This window comes from Bufo gargarizans, chromosome 4, assembly GCF_014858855.1.
Source record: "Bufo gargarizans isolate SCDJY-AF-19 chromosome 4, ASM1485885v1, whole genome shotgun sequence".
Lineage (NCBI taxonomy): Eukaryota > Metazoa > Chordata > Amphibia > Anura > Bufonidae > Bufo > Bufo gargarizans.
This window is the reverse complement of record NC_058083.1, coordinates 300,167,392-300,189,489: the sequence shown is the minus strand read 5'-3', so window position 1 is coordinate 300,189,489 and position 22,098 is coordinate 300,167,392. Positions and strand designations below refer to the sequence as shown.

At 44.7% G+C, this 22,098-nt stretch overlaps 2 protein-coding genes across 4 annotated transcripts in view; one reads left to right on the top strand and one right to left on the bottom strand.

Annotated features, from left to right (window-relative positions):
- The window catches only part of MCM9 (minichromosome maintenance 9 homologous recombination repair factor), an 89,140-nt gene that overhangs the window by 23,198 nt on the left and 43,844 nt on the right, over positions 1 to 22,098 (top strand). The gene's annotated exons all lie outside the window — the stretch shown is intronic.
- ASF1A (anti-silencing function 1A histone chaperone) lies at positions 298 to 21,121 on the bottom strand. The gene is made up of 4 exons (XM_044289821.1): positions 20,441 to 21,121; positions 19,216 to 19,331; positions 11,823 to 11,999; positions 298 to 785 (listed from the first exon to the last, which is right to left on the bottom strand). The coding sequence occupies exons 1-4, from the start codon at positions 20,547 to 20,549 to the stop codon at positions 573 to 575; spliced, it is 615 nt and encodes a 204-aa protein (XP_044145756.1). The 5' UTR covers positions 20,550 to 21,121; the 3' UTR covers positions 298 to 572.

Below are 22,098 nucleotides of genomic sequence, written 5' to 3'. Positions count from 1 at the left end.
TTATGCAACCTCAAGCTTCGTTTTTAGAAGGAAATACTTCAGTGTTTGCCATCTTGATTTTGAAAATCACTTTTTGTAGACTGTGGCTCGGGTTATGACCTCCTTTGCCGCCTTGCACAGGTATTAAATAGGAGTGCGCAACCAGATCACTGCCAGCGGAAGCCATGGTTATACAGGTGGTTCCACATTGTAAGCGGGATGCTATAGAGCCAAATATGCATGTCAAAAAGGTTTAGTCTGAGAAGCTGTAACCTACACACGCGAAGCCTTCCAGCTTTCATAAATGGTGATAAGAGCGGTAACTGAGTTAGTTTATTTCAAAGCACTAATGCAGAGCAAACGTTGGTAACCACGTAAAAATAAATACAAACCTTATTTTTTTTTTCTTTTAGCTTTAGCCCCATCCCACTAGTATTACAGAGTAATGAAATTACTAGTTTTGATGGTAAGCCAGTTAGAAAAATAGTTCCGAGTTCAAATTGTATTTCCGTCTGAAAGTGTTCTTGTTGTAGGTTTTGTGAATGCCTTCTCCTAAATGTGGGAATAGAAATCCTATAAACTAGTCCTGCAGGTCACATACAGTCCATGTGAGATTCTAGCATGACGTTGAGTGAGTTCTCGGAGGTGGGCCAGCCTTTTGATGCAGATGGTATGGCTTCTGTGGAAAGCATAGACTGTAGGTTGGGGTTACTGTTCTCTAGTTCATCTAGCTTCTCGGTGTTGTCCTCCCAGTTGATGTGAAACCTTGTCACTCTGGGGTTTGATGCCAGTATGTTTCTTTGAAGCTGCAAAAAAAAAAAAAAAAGTCAGATCTTAGACTCATAATGTACAGTACAATGCTAGACATTACAACCTATGGACAAAAGAAGGCCAATAAGATATTACATAGGAGCTCACTAGGGGAAAGGTATCACCCCCTGCACGAGTTCGGTCTTCAATAAGTTGGAAAATAGGGCTTTGTGACTTTCTGGGCATACTAGTTCAAAAATGTTACATTTTTCAATTGGGCATGGTTATCATGCAAATTTAAAAAAAATAAGTTGCAAACATTTGTTGCGAATGCACTCCAGAGGTGTGCCAAATAATAAACCTGCAATAAATTCTGCTTTTATTTTCTTTAGATAGAACGATCAGAATGAGGGCTCCAAAGGTTTAGATGGTCATATGCTAAAGTCCAATAGGGGGACTCAATTTTATTTTTATTTTTTTTTTATACTTATTTTAAGAGTATAAACTAATGATGCCCAACAAGCTGTCATGTGGCCCGTGCGACTCCCTGGAAAAAGTCTAGCGCGTACCAATATGCTTTAGACTTTTTCCCCCACGTTCACAGGCAGCGCAGCGATGCGGCTTGAAATAACCAATAGCAAAGCTCCTTACAGCAAGGAGCTTTGTTATTGGTTGGTATAGGCGCGCGCCGGAGCGATACAGGTCCTGCAGCTGGGGAAGCCGGCAGGAGCTCCAGGGGTGGCTGTTGTAAGGCTACTTTCATACTAGCGTTTTGGCTTTCTGTTTGTGAGATCAGTTCAGGGCTTTCACAAGCGGCCCAAAACGGATCGGTTTTGCCATAATGCATTCTGAATAGATCCGTTCAGAATGCATCAGTTTGCCTCCGTTCCGCCTCCATTCCGCTCTGGAGGCGGACACCAAAACACTGCCTGCAGCGTTTTGGTGTCCACTTGACGATGTGGAGGCAAACTGATCCATCCGGACACACAATGCAAGTTAATAGGGATCCGTTCTGAACGGATGCATGCAGTTGTATTATCGGTGCAGATCAGTCTGTTCAGATCCATAACGGATCCGCACCAAACGCAAGTGTGAAAGTAGCCTACAAAGAGCGGGGCGCACTGCCCGAGGACCTAGGGAAACATGATAGGGCCACTAGAGAGGGAATGGGCCGTGGACTCATGTGACTGCTCCCCCTCCTCCTGTCACCCCACTAGTGACCCTGCTTCCCCCCCCTCCTCCTGTCACCTCACTAGTGACCCTACTTCCCCCCCCCCTTCTCCTGTCACCTCACTAGTGACCATGCTCCCCACTCCTCCTGTCACCCCACTAGTGACTCTGCTCCCCCCTCCTCCTGTCGCCTCACTAGTGACCCTGCTCCCCCCTCCCCCTGTCACCTCACTAGTGACCCTGCTTCCCCCCCTCCTCCTGTCACCTCACTAGTGACCCTGCTTCCCCCCTCCTCCTGTCACCTCACTAGTGACCCTGCTTCCCCCCCCTCCTCCTGTCACCTCACTAGTGACCCTGCTTCCCCCCCTCCTCCTGTCACCTCACTAGTGACCCTGCTTCCCCCCCCTCCTCCTGTCACCTCACTAGTGACCCTGCTTCCCCCCCTCCTCCTGTCACCTCACTAGTGACCCTGCTTCCCCCCCTCCTCCTGTCACCCCACTAGTGACCCTGCTTCCCCCCCCTCCTCCTGTCACCCCACTAGTGACCCTGCTTCCCCCCCCTCCTCCTGTCACCCCACTAGTGACCCTGCTTCCCCCCTCCTCCTGTCACCCCACTAGTGACCCTGCTTCCCCCCTCCTCCTGTCACCCCACTAGTGACCCTGCTTCCCCCCTCCTCCTGTCACCCCACTAGTGACCCTGCTTCCCCCCTTCTCCTGTCACCCCACTAGTGACCCTGCTTCCCCCCTCCTCCTGTCACCTCACTAGTGACCCTGCTCCCCCCTTCTCCTGTCACCTCACTAGTGACCATGCTCCCCACTCCTCCTGTCACCCCACTAGTGACTCTGCTCCCCCCTTCTCCTGTCACCCCACTAGTGACTCTGCTCCCCCCTCCTCCTGTCACCTCACTAGTGACCCTGCTTCCCCCCTCCTCCTGTCACACCACAGGGAAGAAGCTGAACAGACTCCACCGACTATGATGGGATCCGTTCGGGATCCTGTCTTTTTACCGGACACAAGTGCTGCATACAAGGCTTTTTTGTCTGGTCTTTCAACAGAATCTGCACCAGAGGCTCCAAACGCAGATGTGAGCGAGTGCAGGCCTGCGTATTATGTATTATAGTAATGCTCACACGTGCCCTCTCACAGTGTTTGCATTTCTTTCTGGCAAAGCTACCTGGTTCTGGCACTCAAAATTTATACCATGTCTAGTGCGGCCCTCAGACGAAAAATGGTTGGGCACCACTGATATAAACTATTCAAATCACCTCCCTTTCCCCATTATAAAAATAAACACAAAATAATATAAGTCCTTAGCACAGCCACTAGGGACGAGCGAATTTCATATTTTGAAGTGTGGGTACATGTTGTGGTATTTACTGAATTGCGTTATGGATTCAGTTACCACGAACCATAACGCAATGCCTTTTATAGGCATTCTGTTATTCATGCCATCATAATAGAAGTCTATGGCCTGCATACCGGATCCGTCCGGTTTGCGTTATACTGGAGTCCCAAAACGCCCATACTATTAAAGTATAAAAGGATTTATTTCATAAGGTGAACTGCATATAATGGAAAATAAATTAAAATGGCCATTTTGACACTTTTTTGGGCACTTCACCTCCCTAAATATTTTTTTTTTATAAGAAGTAATGAAAAAGCCGTACACACTCCAAAATGGCATCAATAAAATGAGCCCTCACACAGCTCTGTAGAAGAGTCAGACTATGGTGATGCAAGGAAAATATCTTTTCAAGCTTTTTTTTTTTTTTTTTTAAGTATTAGGACAACTATACAAACTGTAATCCTACTGATAAGCAGAATGAAGTTAACATGTCTGTTACTGAATGGTGTACAAAACAAAACCCATAAAAACAGAATTATTTTTTTTTATTTTATTTTTTTCACTTTCACCCCTTGGAATATTTTTTATTTTTTTTATAGCTTCCCACTAAATTACATGCAATATGAAATGGTACCATTAGAAAGTACTTGTCTTGCAAAAAATAAGCCCACAGACGGCAATGTTAATGGAAAAAAAAAAAAAATATGCCTCTAGGAAGGCAGGGAGTAAAGAATGGAAAAGCAGATAATTGCTGTGTCCTTAAAGGGGTTGTCTCAAGACGCGGTTTCATACTTACCTGGTCCCGGCACGCCGGTTATTATAGTCTATAACGACTTGCGGCTCGGCTTCAGCACATCTTTCCCATCTTTTGTGTGGACCATGGCAGTAGAGGTATTGTCCCCAGTACTCATGACACACGTCCTTCTTGTCTCGCCATCGCATTGCCATCATCTTACCCTTCTGCCAGGCAACCATTTCTCTGGTTTTGAGGTTTTTTTCTTGGCAAACATAGATGGTATGTCACGTCGGTTAGGCCTAACAGTACCATATGCATCAGTCTTGTTTTGTAGCAAAACCTCATACAGTTCCGGAGACATGTAGAAATTGTCCGTGGTCACACAATATCCCTGGTTCAGCAGTGGCTCCAGCACTGTAAGGACAGATGATGTGGCCATCCCATAGCCGCTGTACCTGGGGTTGAACTTTGTGCCTTTACCTGTGTAAATGGCCGAATTCCAGATGTACCCAGTGGATGACACGTAGAGCATGTAGGATTTGATGCCAAACCGCGCTCTTTTGGATGCAATGTACTGTATCCAGCTTATGCGTCCCTTGTAGGCCATCAAATTTCCTCTACGCTGACGTCCCTTTCTGACACGTAGGTCCGCTGGAAATTGGTCACAATAATTTGTTGTACCTCCCAGATTAATTTTTTTGTTTGGGCGCAGGATGCGTGGCCTCATCAAATTCTTCATTGTTCGTGAAGTGGAAATACTTCATGATGAGGGAAACCCGGTATTCTGACATCACTGTGCCAAAAAAATGGAGTGGCCAGTAACTTATTGGTGGTCCAGTACCATTTTTGGAGCGGTTTCCCTATCACCCCCTGAAGAATGATGAGTCCCAGAAACTGCCACATGTCCTCTTTGGTCACCGGTTCCCACTTTCTGCTTCTGAAAACGTGGCATGCAGCGTAGCGGATTGCTGCTCTTGGTAGCAATTTGTCTCTGTGACAATTTTTTCAATTACCTCCTCAGTGAGGAATAATTGCAGGTATTCTAGGGGGTTGTCATGCTCGACATCTACCTTCATCCCAGGTGATCCAGCGAACGGGAATCTTGGGGGGGCGCTATCTGGTCCGTATCGCAGTCAATAGGGCACAAAGTGCGCACATGGCTGAGGTCAGGTGCAGGATCATCGCCGTTGTCACTTGCCAGATCAGTGTCAGACTACAAATCTCCCCACAACTCACTATCGCTCAGTTCTGCGATCACCTCCATGTCACTGTTGCTGTTACTCAACTGGTCCAAAAGCGCTTTTGTAGTAAAGTTGCGCTTTTTTGATGCTATGTTATAAATATTTTATGGGCACAAATGACAGTAAAATGGCAGGCAAGGGGCAATGTACAGTGATCAAATGTCAGATCTGAGGTGATGCAGTGTAATCCTCTTAGATTACAATGTATAACCTCTTTTATGTTTGTCACTTTTGAATTTCTCGCCCAGTTCTGCTCCCATGCGCTGCTGCTGCTCGCAGGGAACGGAGCCAGGAAGTCAGATGCCGGCGATCACAGCGGAGGACATCGCTGGATCACCAGGAGATGGTAAGGGGACTCCGCTGACAGATCTGCAATGTTACCCCGAGCGTGACTCGGGGTTACCGCTCCTGGCAGTGAAAATGACCCCCTAGTCACGCTCGGGAATACCGCCAGGAAGGTTAAAGGGGTTTTCCGGGACATTAATATTGATGACCTATCCTCAGGATTGGTCATCAATAGCAGATCGCTGGGGGTCCAACACCCTGCCGATAAGCTGGTTGAAGAGAAGACTGCTCTCTGTGCGAGCGCAGTGTTCCTGTTATTGTTTACCTGCTCGTCGTTGACAGTGCAGCGGTAAGCAGTGTGATCACGAGCCGTCCTATTGAAGCGAATGGGGACTGCTTGTAATTGCACCTCCTCGCCATCGATTGCGCAACAATGAAGGTAAGGCTGTGCTCGCATGGAGCACCGCCTTCTCTTCAACCAGCCGATCGGCAGGGGTGCAGGACCTATTCTGAGGATAGGTCATCAATATTAAAATCCCGGAAAACATCTTTAAGGGATTATGGACCAGGTCAATTTTCTTTTTACTTTAACATTCACATAACTGTATGGCAGTTTTCAGGACTGATTTATTTATTTTTTATATAACCATTTGTTGCCATATCTTCTACAAAAAAAAAAAGTTCTAAATGTATACCGTATTTTTCACCCCTCAAGACGCACTTTTTTTCTCCAACAGTGGGGGAAAAGTGCCCCTGCGTCTTATGGGGCGAATGCTGGCAATTTACATTGCAGACTGCGATGTATTAGTGAGAAGGGAGGTACTGTAGTAGGCGGGGAGAGCGGCGGGGCTGTGCAGACACTACTCTGGCCCCGCAGCTCAGTATGTACTGTATTATACGTAGTGTTGCATCATATGAATAGAAGGCAAAAAGAAGTTTGCGGCACTCACCGGAGTTGAAATAATGTTGCAGCTTTATTTGGAAACTTCCTGAGAAGGTAGTGCAAGTAGGATCCTGGGGCGGACACACTGTAGCAAAAGGAGCGGCTACGGCCGTTTCACGCGCGGGATCGCGCTTCTTCTGGCCGCTATGCACGTCGAGGCGCAAGCCTGCGCTTTATAGGGGCGGACTCGGAACAGCCGGCACCGTCAGCTACAGCTGTGCGCCTTGGATCTGTGACGTGAAAACTTTAAAAACATGAACAACGGAAACAAATATAAATGTAGATGCTGGGGAATACACAAGGAGGTACAATTGAATACAGCTATGCAAATTATGATGCACATGCAAATTATTTTGTGGCGGCAAGCGTATATACATATAACAAAAGAATATGTGTGGCAATACCATAGGAGCGCGATTTTGCAGGCTACGGTGTATATGTGAGTCCCATTATGGCTAAAAATATGCACTGAAAATTGCTGAGGCAAAAGAGCTAGGGGCCACATGCGGCTAACCATCCACCTGAGAACAGTATCCCATTATAAAAAGACTGACATGTCGTTCTTATCATTTAGTCCTGCCGCTCCCATAGCTCCAGTCTGCATAATCCACCTTGCCTCCCTCTGTAGGAGCAGGCGATGTCTATCACCCCCCCAGGGATGGGTCGAACATGTTCCACTCCAGCAAAGGAGAGGCAACGTGGATGGGCATCGTGGGCGGTGCGGACGTGGGCAACCTCTGCCTGACCGTATAGACCCGACATGCTCGCGTATACGTTCAAATAGAGGGTGGATCATTTTGCCAATGTAAAAGCGTTTACAGGGGCAAAAGACTACATACACAACATAGGGTGTGCGACAATTGATGAAGTCACGTACAACGTGTTTGGTTCCTCCTATCTGTAATCCCTTACTGCAAGTGTTCAGTGCACAGAAAGAACAGTGGCCATATCTGTAATTCCCTTTGGGTTTCTTAAACCAGGTCTCTTCCTGAGGCGTATTAAATACGCTTCTGACCAGCTTATCCTTGAAGGTAGGACACCTTCTGAATGTGACTAGGGGTCGTTGGTTGGAGAAGCTGCTCAGAGAGGAGTCTCCCTTCAACAAATCCCAATTCTCATTGATAGCCTGCCTAATTACGTCAGCGGCAGGACTATACTTAAAAGAAAAGGCGAAGCGCGGGGGAGTGGTGTTTCTCTTCTTCTCCGTGAGTAGAGAGTTGCGGTCGAGTTCGGCGGCCCTAAGTAGGGCTGCTGAGACGGTTCTCGATGGATAACCCCCAATCCAGCAGTCTGTCTCTGAGCTCACCAGCTTGCTTGCTTGTGGAACCCTGCATCGCTATCATTAATCGTCCGTACGGAACCGCGCGTTTAACCGATGGTGGAAACTGGTCTGGTGGAGGAGTGAATTTGTCGCCGTGGGCTTACGATAGCCACTAGTATGTACGGCGCCATCTTTTATGGTGATATGCACATCCAGGAAATCAAGGGACCCACCACCAAAATTGATGGTGAATCTCATATTCATCTAGTTGCGTGTGTTGAGATAATCAACAAATGCACAGCAAGACGCTTCGCTCCCCGACCAGACCAGAAAAACATCATCCACGTATCTTAAAAACAGATGAATAAACTGCAGGAAGGGGTTATCCATCGAGAAGATGTATGTCTTTTCAAATACCGCCAGGTACAGGTTAGCAAATGTGCACGAGACAGGTGTGCCCATTGCGGTACCTAGTACCTGGCGGTACCACTGACCGTCGAACTGGAAGACGTTATTAGTAAGAACGAGATCCAGTGCTTCATGGACAAAGTAGTGTTAATCATCAGATCTAAACTGAATAATGATGCGCTCCTCATGTGTACCGTACTTACATGTCACGCTCCTGTAGTAAGCACTAGCAGGCAGGCCGGGTGGCCGTAACTCACTGAGGTCATGTGCCTGCTCTGCCTACTTCATTCATAAAGTATGCGGAGCAGGCACGTGACACGGCTTTTATGGTCTATTTTTTTTTTTTTTTTTGCGTGGTACCGAATATCGCAATTTATTTTTTTATGATATCGAAATCATATCATGACAACCCTAGGTAAGACATGTGTTTTTTTTGTTTTTGTTTTTTTATTATAATATCGTGATTATATGTATTTTAAATTTGGCTCCTAAATTTTTCAAGCCAATGGCTCCTTGATATATTTTTTTTTTTTTTTTTTTGTCTGGAGCGCTGACTCCATAGTGCTTCCGTGGGGTTCCGATCTGTGCTTCTGTTCCGCACCGCATCTCCTGGATTGCGGACCCATTCAAGTATGCTAGCCACAATACGGCCGGGTGCATGAGCCCTTATACAGGGAAGGCTGTTAATCACCAATAAGACTGTCTACTGGGCTGTTGCGCTCAGAAGAGCACAGATTTAGACGTTTATTGGAGCTTAACTGCAAGTGGACACCTGCCACTGTTTTCAACAGTGCCCTGAAATGTCCTTTCTAGGTGCAGTTGTGGCTATAAACCGCAGCCATGCCACTAGAGGCAGAGTCAGCATGGCTGCCAGCGGCGTTCTGGTACAGAATTTATGCCAAGTTCCAACAGCAAAAGTCTCTTCCTACAGCACTATATAGCCATCTGCTCAGCCCATTGTGCTGTATACCATTCTGCCTGCAGGCTGCGCTACATTTCTTGGTAACAGTTTCTATTTAAGCCACAGACATGGCTTAATGATAAGATTACAATGGCAGGCCAGAAGGCCCCAGGCTACCATGACAATGAGTCAGCACAGCATGACTTTGCTGTGCAGGCAGAGGAGCGAGTAGCAATTCGGAGGACAGAGGGCGTCAATAGCAACAGAGAAATCTGCTCCATACATTCTTCGTGTGAATGATGTACATATGCCTCATACTGCACTAAGGGCTTAAACTGTTATTAGGCCTCATGCACACGACTGTGAATAATGGCCGTGTGACCGCCGTATAAGTAACGGCTGTCACACAGCCATTTTTAGCACCAATGAAAGTCTATAGGGCTATTCACATGGCCGTTCTTTTAACGGCCAGTGAATAGCTTCTGAAATCAGCATTTTTAACGGCCGATTTACAGGAGTGCACCCGTCTAACGGCCGTTAAAAAGGGGAACACTTTATCTATATGTCCATTTAGTTGAGTTTAAAAAAACAAACAAACAAAAACTCATCTCATCCACTTGCTAGCGGTGCGGCAGTCTCTTCTTTCTTCACTGAGCAGGACCTGCCATATGCGTGGTGAAGTAACCACATGGGAGAGCTCAGTGATGTCATCGTGCACATCGTAGGTCTTTCAGCAGGTCCTGTTCAGTGAAGAGAGAAGAGACTGCTGCAGCGCGAGCAAGTGGATAAGGTGAGTTTTTTATTTTTTAAATTAACAAAAAAAAAATGCAGTGGGGCATTATTTAAACCATGGGGGAAATTATTTAAGATGGGGCCCTACATTGGGGGCATTATTAAAGCTGGGGACATAAAAATAAAAAAAATTCTATTCTATGGGGGACATTATTTAAGATGGGGGCATTATTAAAGCTGGGGGCAGCATAAATAAATAAAAAATTCTTACACTATGGGGAACATTACTTTACCAGGGGGCCTACATGGGGCACTATAAAAAAAAAGTTATTTATACCATGGGAGACATTATTTTAGCTGGGGCCAAAATAGGTGACATTATTAAAGCTGGGGGCAGAATCCTGTGGGTGTTCTCAGAAGGGTGGGTCTAGAAAAAAAACGCCAATCAAATTCATCCATTTTTCATGTCAGTTTTTGACTGACCTGAAAAACTGATGCAACATGGCCATGAAAAACTGACAGTGTGTCTGGCAAGCTCGCACCTCCCAGTTTTGTACCTTTCAGATGCCATGGTCACATTTGACCACAGCATCTGAGGGGTTAAATGTCCGATCAGCATTACCGCCGTTAGCAGATGTACGGAAGCTATGGCGCTTGATCTGCTCTGGAGCGGTCGCCATTTTTAATACATTCAGGACCGGAGTGTGTTCGTTTTGCGCTCCCTGCCTTCCCAGAGCCATAAAGTTTTTTTTCTGTTCACACAGCCATATGAGGGCTTGTTTTTGTGGGACAAGTTGTACTTTTCAACGCCACCATTTAATATTGCATATGATGTAGTGGGAAGCGGGAAAAAAATTCTAAATGGGGTGAAATTGCAATAAAAACAAAACAAAAAAACTAACAAATGATTCCACCACAGTTTTATAGTTTTTTTTTTTTTTTTATTCCGATGTACGATAAAACTGACCAGTTACTTTTATTCTACAGGTCAGTACAAATCTGGCGATGCCTTATATGTATAGTTTTTCTTGCGTTTTGATAGTGATAAAAAAAAAATTGGCCCCTATTTTTGACCCCTATAACTTTTTTTTTTTTTAGGGCGCGATCCTAACTTTTTATTAATAGAATTCTGGGGTGTGTATGATCACTTTTTTTTTTTTTTTTGTAGAAAAGTAAGCGACCAAAAACGGCGAATCTGCCATTTGGACGCTCCCCCCCCCCCCCCCCCGTTTAGCTGTTTGCCGTGTGGGGAATATATATTTTTTTACATTGCGACACCCATGATGTGTATTTTTTTTAATTATTTTAGTTCTTTTATTTTGTTTAAAGGTGAGTGATTTATTTATTTTTTTAAATTTTTTATTTTTAAACTTAGTTTTTTCTTTTTTACTTTAATAGTTCCCACAGGGAACTATAACATGCAATCATCTGATTGCTATTATCATAGACTTCAATGCATGTGCATTGAAGTCTATAATGATTTCACTACTTTCCTACGGAGCCCTATTACAGGCAAGGGCTCCATAGCTATGCAGCAGCCTTGTGTCAGTCATAAAGACATGGGATGCTGCATACACGCTCCAGCTCCTCCGATTGCCACATGGGGGAGTCGGAGCACAACCGAAAGTGCGTACTTTTGGTTTTCAGTGCGCTCAGATGCCATGGTCAGGATTGACCACGGCATCTGAGGGGTTAAATGTCTGTGACTGGAATTACTGGCGGATGCGGACATGAGGCACTGGTGTCTGCTAAAAGAAGCAGACTGCCACCCACAGCGGGCAGGCGCTATCTTTAAACACCCGCCCAGCGCCGTACATGTACGGCACTGGGCGTAAAAGGGGTTAAAGGCGGATGTCAAGAAGGGGTTATTCAAATGAATATTTTTATTTATTTTTTGCATTGGAGAGTGCATAAAAAACAAAACAACAAACCACTATTCTGCATTTTTTTCAGTCTTTGCAGTTGAAATAATTATACAGTGGTCCTTTTTTATTTATTATGCTGTAAATGTGTTTTTTGTTTAAGACCGTTTAGCAAACTAATAATGACTTGGAGTTGAAGCAGACCTTACCTTGGAAAAGTCTGGTTTCACTGGTGGATTTTCCCGTAACTCTGTTTCAGTGTATTCATTATTAACATAATATCCAACTCTGATGAACTCTTGTCCCCTGTATGTACAAGTAATTAACACAACTGTGACGCCAACCGCATCAGCATCTGGGATAAGTCCAGGATTTGCAGCGTCCGCCTGGCAAAAGAGAAAATATGAAGATTCATTCATTTACCAACAAAAGCAATGGTGTTTGGTTAGTCCACTACGATCAGCTCATCCTGCAGAGGAAGTATCTCTGACCTGCCCCTCTCTACTAGATACAGTCACACTATGCATACACCAACTCCTACTATAGAACTAACTAATAGCCCAAAATAAATACCGTACTCAAAATATCATATAAATTTATAACAAAATATTTATTGAATATAATTTTAAAAAAAATACATGGGTGAAAACAAAAAGTGTTTATATTCTGTTTTGGACTATGCTAAATGTGTTTTAGTTATAGCATTTTTATTTATGTATCCCATGGGCATGTGACCTGTCGTTGCTTCCGGGTGGTCTCTGAAACCAGGGGTCTTTAGGTGGAGGTGTCCTTTTTGGGCTTTTCCTCCCCCACTTTTTGTTTTATTATATTCAATAAATATTTTTAGGAGTTGGTTCTTGGTTTTCCAGGCCCCCATGATTCATTCCTTTATGATATCTGAGGTACTGGTTGGTTCTAACACTATGCATACACTACATATTCCAAAACCCCTACTGCTCTATTATGTGCCCAGGACCAAAGGTCATTAACAACTGACTGCTCTTCAGAGACAGGCTTTTGTAAAAATAGGAAATATTAGTGTGCTGCCCAAGAGAAGTAAAGCTATGTTTGTGTGTGGACTCTGATCTAGGTATGAAGGGGTTAAAGGGTCTGTCTGACTTATAAGGAAACTCTCCCAATGCCGCAAAAGGTGTAAAATAAAATTTAAAAACATATACTCTCCACTTAATTCCCTGCTATTCCAGCTCTGATCCTCACCTGCAGTTTAACCGGCTGCAGCGGTGATTTCTCTGTACATGGCATGGAACCACTGCAGTCGCTGGCCTCAGTGGTATACGGCACAAGACCGTTGAGGTCAGGGATTTACTTCAGCGGTTACATGCTGTAACAGCAGAGGACTGAGTGGTGAATATATGTTTTTACCATTTTATCACATTTTTGGATACTGCGAGTCAGCCCTTAACTGAAAACAATCTAAACTTAAATAGTAAGGCCCCTTTACACGAGCGAGTATTCCGCGCGAATGCAATGCATGAAGTGAGCGTGTTGCACCCGCACTGAATCCTGACCCATTTATTTCTATGGGGCTGTTCACATGAGCGGTGATTTTCACGCATCACTTATGGGTTGCGTGAAAATCGCAGCATGCTCCTCTTTCTGCGTTGCAGTGCGATAATCCATGCAACGCAGGCCCCATAAAAGTGAATGGGGTTGCATGAAAATCGCAAGCATCCGCATACGGTTGCTAGGAGACGATCGGGATGGAGACCCGATCATTATTATTTTCCCTTATAACATGGTTATAAGGGAAAATAATAGCAATCTACAGAACACCAATCCCAAGCCCGAACTTCTGTGAAGAAGTTTGGGTACCAAACACGCCCAATTTTTCTCACGCGAGTGCAAAACGCATTACAATGTTGCGGTGTTTCCGCAACGCACCTGCACATTTTCCCACAACGCCAGTGTGAAAGGGGTCTAATAGTGGCAGCTACATGATGTTATTTTTTTTTTTGTTTTTTATTTGGTGTCATTCATAATCTTATGCAATTTACAACCAAATCATACTCTAAAATAGTGGTGAAAGTTGCTGCTAAAATATAACCACATACACAAATATTACTTGTGATCTATGCGACTTTCCAACCTAAAGTCACTGTGTAGCCCTAGCTTAAGGGTGGAATTACACATTGCGGTCAAACTGCACTTGAAACCATACATGGTTTTATCATGTGCTTCAGCAATTGTGAAACATGTTGCATCTGTAAAAACTACCCAGCCAATAACAGCACTGCAAAACCAGGGAACAGATGGGAAGGAGACTCTGACTACACAGGTTTCATTTGTAGTCTGTTACTATGGAAACACGGTTCTGAATAGGAGCTGCATTTTCTACACTGGTCTTTATATGCCCCTTGTAATAAATTAAGCGCACGCTCCTGCAGTCTGTGTCCCTAAAATGAAATGTACGGTAGCTGATTAATGACAATAAGGCTACATTCATATGACCATATGTCTTTTGCGGCCCCATTGTAACAATGCCTATCCTTGTCCGCAAAACAGAGAATAGCACATGCTCTATATTTTTTGCAGGGCTACGGAACGGACATATGGATGCGGACAGCACACAGTGTGCTGTTGACGTTTTTGCGGACCCTATGAAATGAATGGGTCCTAATCTAATAACAAAAAAACGTAATGGACACTGAAACAAAATACGTTTGTGCGATTGTAGCCTAAATCTGGAGATGCCATTAGCCCTGCCCACTTCAGTCCCCCTTTTCAGAAAGTGGCAAGGGCGACATAGAAACAGTACTTGGCAATTTTTATAATGCCAGCTTTCTGGCATACAAGGAAGACTCCGGGTACCCCTACTAATCAGCTGTTTGAGGAGGCTGCAGAACTGAGTGGGTCATTCATGTCACATTCATCAGTCAGCCTATGTGAGCTGCAATACCAATCACTATACCAGGGGTGGCCAACCCACGGCTCCTTGCACCTTAACCTGCGGCTCTCAGAGGAGCGCGCTCTCGTTTACATATGTGGCTCGCAGGGGATCGGGGATCAAAATATTAGCAGTACAGGGGAGAAGGAAGAAGAAAGCAGTCCGCCCTACCCCCTGTGCTGCTGCCACTGCCACCAATAAGAATACAGAGGGAAAGAGGAGGGGAGGGGCTGTGGCCACTGCCACCAATGAAGGTAACGTACTCATTTATTCAAATACAGGAGGCGGGTGCAGGCTGCAGAATAATTTAGCCCGCACCCGACCTCTATAGCTGAGCTCCGCGGCAGTTAATTGACATGTCATTGGTGGCGCAGCGCCCCCCCCCCCCCCCCTTAATACATGAAGGCCCGCGCTCTGACCTGACGCTGTGCACGTCAGGTCACTGTGGAGAGGGCGCCAAAGTCTTCAGAGCAGCGGCAGCAGAGGTAGGATAAGCCTCCTACACAGTTTTATTTTATTAAAGTACTGATCTGGGGGTCTTATCTGACATGGGGGTAGTATGAGCTCAGATAAGACCCCCAAATCCTCATCAGACCCACAAAATAAGCCTCACCAGTGCTCATATAAGACACGAAAAATCGGACACCCCATGCTCACATCTCCCCTATTTCAAATCACCCTTGAGCATCTGAGCATGGGGCGGTCATCTGAGCAATCTTGAAACACATTGTGAAAAACAAAGATTGCCAGAATTCTCACTAAAGCTGTTTACACTACAGGTAGGAAAGGTGGTTTAAATGCACTTTTAAATGTTTGATAACTCAATTGCAGTAATACTGTCGTGTGCACGCATATTTGTGTAAACGGATAGCTTGTGGCTCCTGGCAGTCATACGATTTTTTTTTTCTGGCTCTTTGTGTCTGTAAGGTTGGCCACCCCTGCACTATACAGTGTACGGCGCTATGCTCTTTATGATGTAAGGAGGCTGCATCGCTCACTGGAGCGCCATAGCCTCGTCACAGAAATTACTGGTGGGGGTTGCCAGTCTACAAACCAATCTAATATTGACTAACTTTTAGAAAACCCCTTTAAATGTGCTAAAATAGCAAGTTAGCTTACTTATGTACTGTAATTATCCAAGGTGCCCAGACCTGAAGATATTATTTGAGGACTTTTTAGATTTAATTTTTTTTCTGGATCAGCCCCTTTAGAGCAAACATGTCACCATAAAATGCAGTCTACTCTGCAGGCAGAAGAATGAGCTGAGCAGGTTGATCTTACACTCCTCAACATTAAAGGTTAGGCAAATTGGGGAGGTAGCAAGTGTCCTTCAAATCTACGGATGATCAAATTCTCAAGCCCCTAGCTACAATCTGTGGTATGTGGGAGGGGCATTAAAGCCGTTTGTTAGGCACGTGAAAACCCAAAAATCGGATCGGGTTATTTGGGATGAAATTCCTCCTGTTCATCGCTGTGCCAGTTATCATCAATTTTCACAACTGAGAGAACCTGGTTTATCGTTCTGGCAGAATGCAATGTGTCCAGGCAGAGATGACACCACTGTTCAATGTCGTGTGTCGTAGTGGTTGGGAGAACTATGATGGACTAGAATGACAGAAAGAGGTGCACAGAGGTGAACCTCTGCACAGAAATAATCTGATTTATAGTGATTCGTTCTGTGGACGTCACATCCCAAGCCTAGGGTGGCAAACCCGGTCTACACAAAGCATCAGAAGACGTTGAACGACGCTGGGCTAAGAACCAGACATCCATCTACAGATATTCGCTTTTAAGAGCAATGTATCATGGTGTACAACTAGACTGCTGAAGAGGCTAGACCTCCATTTCAGCCTCCACAGCCATGAGTCCCGCTTGTCTCAGACAAAATTCAAGCTGGAGACTACAAAGGAGACTACACGAAAAGTCATTTTGAAAAGGAAGTAGCACTAACATGAGTGCTGCAACTCTTTCAAACAGCTGATGGGCAGGGGTGCCTAGAGTCTGACCCCCGACGATCTGACATTGATGACGTATCTTCAAGATGATATATAAAATAAAATTCAATATTTCATAAAATAAATTCAATTATCAGTACGGGTCCATAAAGTTAACAATTAAGATAATTAATACGGCTCACATTGTCAAGATGTTTCAGTCCAAAAAGGGACCTTCATCAGTATCATGAGCCTGTCCTGCAATTATGTGGAGCTACATCGACGAGTGCCATGGTGATATTTTATGTGCTACGGGCAACAGCCTTCCACTGGCACCTTGAAGCATACGAGGAGTGCACGTGTCATCACTTTATAGGTAGCATCATCAATATTAACACACTACACTACCCCTTTAACCTTATATAAGTATACCTCCCTAAGGAACAGATCCTCAAGAGTTGACAACTACTACTCCATCTAGAACTTTATATAAACACGACTGGTGGTGTAGTAGTTGATATCATGCTGACTATATTTGGAGGCTCCATTCCTGTGACCGGTATACCTGTAAAAAGTGTGTTTTAGATGAAGAGGAAGACATCACACTAAACGTCCTCATGTTGGCACAATGACTACCTAGGACAGTGCTCTCCATTGTGCACGTTTTCTTGTTCTACCCCGAGGATATTTGCAGTGCAGAAGATGGTGCTGTAGAGCTTGGGACAAGGGCTTAACCTTCCCTAAAGACAAAGCCTGGTTTGGCGCTAGTGATTTTTATTTTTTCATCTCCACATTTCAAAAGTCATATATTTAGTTTACTGTCGACATGGCTATATGGGGGCTTGTTATATGTGGTTATATTTTTAATACCACCATTTTGGGGTGGGGTCAAAAGTGTGAAAAAAACTATTCCACCAATTTCTTTTAGGATTTCATTTTTACACTTTGTGGTAAAAATGACAACTTTATTCTGCGGGTCAATGCGATTATGGAGATTCCAAATGTATATGTTTATTAGATTTTATTTTTTTAAGTAATTTTTGTTTCACCATATTCTGACGCTCATAACTTAGTTTTTTCTTTTTTTCTACCTGTGAGGGCTCATTCTTTGCGAGATGATCTTTAGTTTTTATTAATACATTTGACCCTTTTTAATGATTTTTTTTTAAACCATTTTATGGGGGGTCCAGTTGACCAAAAATAAAAAAAAATTATTTATTTTTTGTTTGTGGCACTCACTGTGTAGGTTAAGTAATAACATAATTTCATAGAGCTCTTATGGATGCGGCAATACCAATTATGTTTATCTTTTTTTCCCAGTCCCCTTAGGGACTAAATAAAAAAGTGTGCAATCACCCTGTAGGCGGCGTGGTTGCATGATAACTACTTGGCACTCTGCAATTGCATCTGAGGGACGCTGATTGGGGGAGACAGGGAACTCTCTTGCTCTGTCTGACTTCTGAGATGGCACAGTCCCTATTGACCATGGCATCTGAGAGGTTAAACTGCCAGGATCAGAGTTATCCCCAATCGTGACACTGAGAGCTGGGTGCCAGCTATATAATACTTGCAGGTGAACACGCTATAAAAGGTGGCACTAGAGGCGACGAAGTGCTATCAAATAGTATTCTATCTTCATCACTGATTCACAGCCTGCCCTCTGACTATGCATAAAGAGCTGTTAATCACTGATAGGACCGCCCACTGGACTCCTAAGCACAGAATAAGCAGGAATTGAAATGAATAAAGGGTGGATAAAAAAAATCTATGATTTAAAAAAATTAAAATTATGTAGAATAAGGCCATTAATCCATTCACAATTTCATGCTCTTCCAGAGGTTTTTGTAAGATTATTGGGCAGTCTCTCTGCCTACAAGATATTATCACAGATGCTTGGTTTACTTTTGCAGTTCTCAAAACTGAATTTGACTCAGCAGAGATCACATGCCTCTTCTTCACAGCAAAAATGTTCTAACATGAACAGAATTGAGAAAAAGACCTTAATCCTAACTTTTACAAACCTATGAATGCAGAATCAACCTAATCAAACTAATATGAAAAGTTGTTATTCTAAAAATCTGCATCTACTTGCATATTATAAGTTACACCAGCAAGAATTAGTCTTTATGTAGAAAACTAGGATTTAAATCAAGCTTTCCTGACTGGTGATTTAAATCAAATCCACCCTGGAATAAACTGTTATACTGAATAGGTTCCCATAAAACTATATACAGTCCGGTCCATAAATATTGGGACATCGAAATAATTCTAACATTTTTGGCTCTATACACCACCACAATGGATTTGATATAAAAATAACAAGATGTGCTTTAACTGCAGACTGTCAGCTTTATGCAAACTGTTGTAATTCCTACACCGTTCACCTGATTTGGATGTAAATACCCTCAAATTAAAGCTGACAGTCTGCAGTTAAAGCGCATCTTGTTTATTTCATTTCAAATCCATTGTGGTGGTGTATAGAGCCAAAAATGTTAGCATTGTGTTAATGTCCCAATATTTATGGACCTGACTGTATCAGTGTACTTCGCTCCTCCTGCTCTGTAGCATGCTGCCGGCACAGTGTGACAGGTTTGCTGTCCATGTCTTGATGCATGTGTGGCAGTTACATGCTGTCCAGTATGTTTCCCCATTGAGGTGGTGCAGTTTGCATTCTATAAGCACAGTCCGTAACGTAAAATGATGTCTTGATCCTTTCTGGTAGATGAAGGAGAAATGGGTTTCTTGAGTAATTCAAGGACTTACCTGGAATACAAACATGTGACGTCCTGCGGGTACGGGGCCTACTAACACAGAGTCTAGTACCTGGTCGTACTCTTCGGTCTCAGCAGATCCCACATAAATTATTTTCCATTCCAGATCTAAGGGAGACAGTGTCATTACTCTTATGAAATTTGAAGTTGGACCAGAATATGGTAATACTTTTATAAGTGAGGTGTTTTATTCACAACTGTAACGTTTCCAAAAACGGGTCTGGATCAGGCCACGAAAAAAAACACAACCTTTTCCGAAAAATAAAGCTTTCCTGTGCAGAGCTGTGAATAAGCCCTTAAAGGGGTTGCTTGGGCTTTTACTATTGATTACATATACTAGGGCTAGGTCCTCAATGTCATTGGCGGGGGTGCTGGGGGGTTGGACCCCCACCGATCAGCTGTATGAGGAGATGGCGCACACGTGCCGTCTCCCTTCCTGTCCCCTGCTGCTGTCGATGGTCTTTTTTGCCAGAATGCGGCCAAATCTCCGCCGGACCCAATTATACTTAATGGAACCCACAGGCGTTCCGGTTGCATCCAGTAGCGCCGGATCCAGAAAATTCCGGCAGACTGATCCATCAGAAGAACAGAAAAATAAAAAAATGCCATGCTTCCATTTTGCATCTGTTTTTGTCGGTTCTGTCTGAGATGCGTTATTTTTGATGGGAGAATCTTGTGGATCCACTGAAGTCAATGGGTCCACGCTGCGGAGTGCACACGTGCCTGTGTTTTGCATACCCAATGTTTGTGGGCACAGCAGCCCCACGGCCTAATACAGTACCAACAAAATGCACGAGATCTCATGGGCACTTTACATACTTCTTACCTGTGGAATTTCAAACAGCATAATCGCTATATAGCAATTTTTTTTCCACCCCCATAGACTTCAATGTGGTTATTAACCTGAACAGACAATCTGCACAAAAACCGCAATAATTAGTGCAGATTTATGTGCATCCAAATAGGCACAGGTGGCGTGTTCACTGACATGCAGGAGGGCATCCATCCCCTCACTGATGTGCCTGTACACCCCCACACGTGGCATAGGCTGCCATCTAGAAGGGGTCAGCTGTGCCTCCTGAACCCCGCACATCATGGCCGCCTGCACAACTTTCTCCCCGCATTCCCATGCACACACAACTTTGGATGCCAACGCCTGCCCCCTCCAGGCCAGCGGCAGGGCCCGTGCCACCTGCCGTTTAACCCCCTCCACTCACCTTCCGAGAGGTCCTCTATGCACTCGAAGGTGATCTCGAACTGGAAAGGGTTGTAAAATGGAGACGGGTTGTCCAGCACCACGACATTGTTCACCTGAACCTTTGCCATGTTCAGCAGTCCGCCACACACGGGTCATACCGCGGAACGTCCTAGTTTCCCCTCCGGTTCTCCGCTCGGCTTCCCCTGCTCACTTCACTACTGCACATTCTGCTCTGTTGCTATCACACCGTGCGCGCTGATTGGCTGCCGCCGAGCCCGCCCCCTGTCGCTGAAAGCTACACGGAAGGGAAAAGACGGGCTACTCATGGCCAGTAGAGCTGGAAATGTTTAGCAGCTGCGCCCCCTGCTGGCTGAAGGCCGCACACTGGCTCGGGGAGGATCACGCACCTGACCCTCATGGAGTACGAGCATCGTATCGATGGAGGCTTCTGTGTGGAAAAACAGCGCGACCCCGACCCGTGTCCGCTTCCTCCTCGCACCTCTACCCCCTGGTCTTCAGTAGATGTTTACCTTGTCGGTGCTGCTGCCATGTGTAGCCGGGTCAGCAGCCAGTCACCCACCATGTGACATACTTCAGCAAGGTTTCTCTGACCACTGCTGAGAAAAACATCAAGGACCAACATATATCCGGGCGATGCAAAATGCATAGAAGTGGAAGATTGGAGACTTTATAAGATGGACGAGCATAATCAATGAGATCTGACGGGGTATTTTATGTAAAATAAAATGCATAATAAGAGAAATGCGCAAAACTAAAGTTAATGTTGGTGCCTTATTAACTCTGCATATCTGTCACACAAACCACCACACCCAACGGCTTAGTCACACCATTATTGTTACATGAAGCTACATGCCAGGCACATGCCCCCGGGTGATTATAATGATTTATGGATGCGGAACCTATTATCGTACTATAATCTCCCATGCTATTATACGCATTCTGCAACCTTTCAAGATTACACACCTCCCATGACCGTGCATGTTAAAATGGAGCTGAAAAGAGGAGGATAAGCCATGTTGACTTCTATGGCGTGTCGGACTATTGAGTGAAGCCTTAAGAGGCATCGCTAGAGGGTCAGCACAGAGGACGGGAGACACTTTCAAGGTCTGGGTGGTGGCCTTTGTCCCCAAAATAAGTGCCTGATAGGCAGTTGTAGGGCGCCATACAGTAAAAGTGCCGTCATTTGTATGGTGATCTTCTGAGTGTCCCACAAAATAATAGTACCCCCTCTGTGCTGCTATACAGTAAGAATGCCCTTTACATGCCCCACAAAGCAATGCCCATGGCTGCACGCCTTACAAAGTATTCATGTCTCTTTTGTGCCCCCCAGAAAGTGATAATGCTCCCTTTTGTAGCACTAGAAAGTAAGACTGCTTCTTGTCCGTCCCCTGGAAAGGAACAATGCCCTCTAGAAAGTAAGTGTCCCCTTTTTGACCTGTTCAGTAATAATGCCGTCTGAGTGCCCCCTTTAAAAGTAACCAGTGAAAGCAGGTTTCAGCTTAACTTGACTTTGTCTTGATTGCCAGCTTTCCAACAAGACCAGGCCTATATTTCTGCAACCAATCCTCCGATATGAGGGGTAAAGTAGCCCCCCTCCCCTCACACTGCTGCCTAAGCTCTGCTTGGACTGAACTTTAAAGGGAACCTGTCACCGGG

Excerpts from the sequence above, each read along its gene's own strand:
- ASF1A (XM_044289821.1), bottom strand. The coding sequence starts at position 20,549 with ATGGCAAAGGTTCAGGTGAACAATGTCGTGGTGCTGGACAACCCGTCT. Across the intron at positions 19,332-20,440 it reads CATAGAGGACCTCTCGGAAG|ATCTGGAATGGAAAATAATT; the intron begins GTGAGTGGAGGG and ends TGTCTCCCTTAG. Across the intron at positions 12,000-19,215 it reads GTCACATGTTTGTATTCCAG|GCGGACGCTGCAAATCCTGG; the intron begins GTAAGTCCTTGA and ends CTCTTTTGCCAG.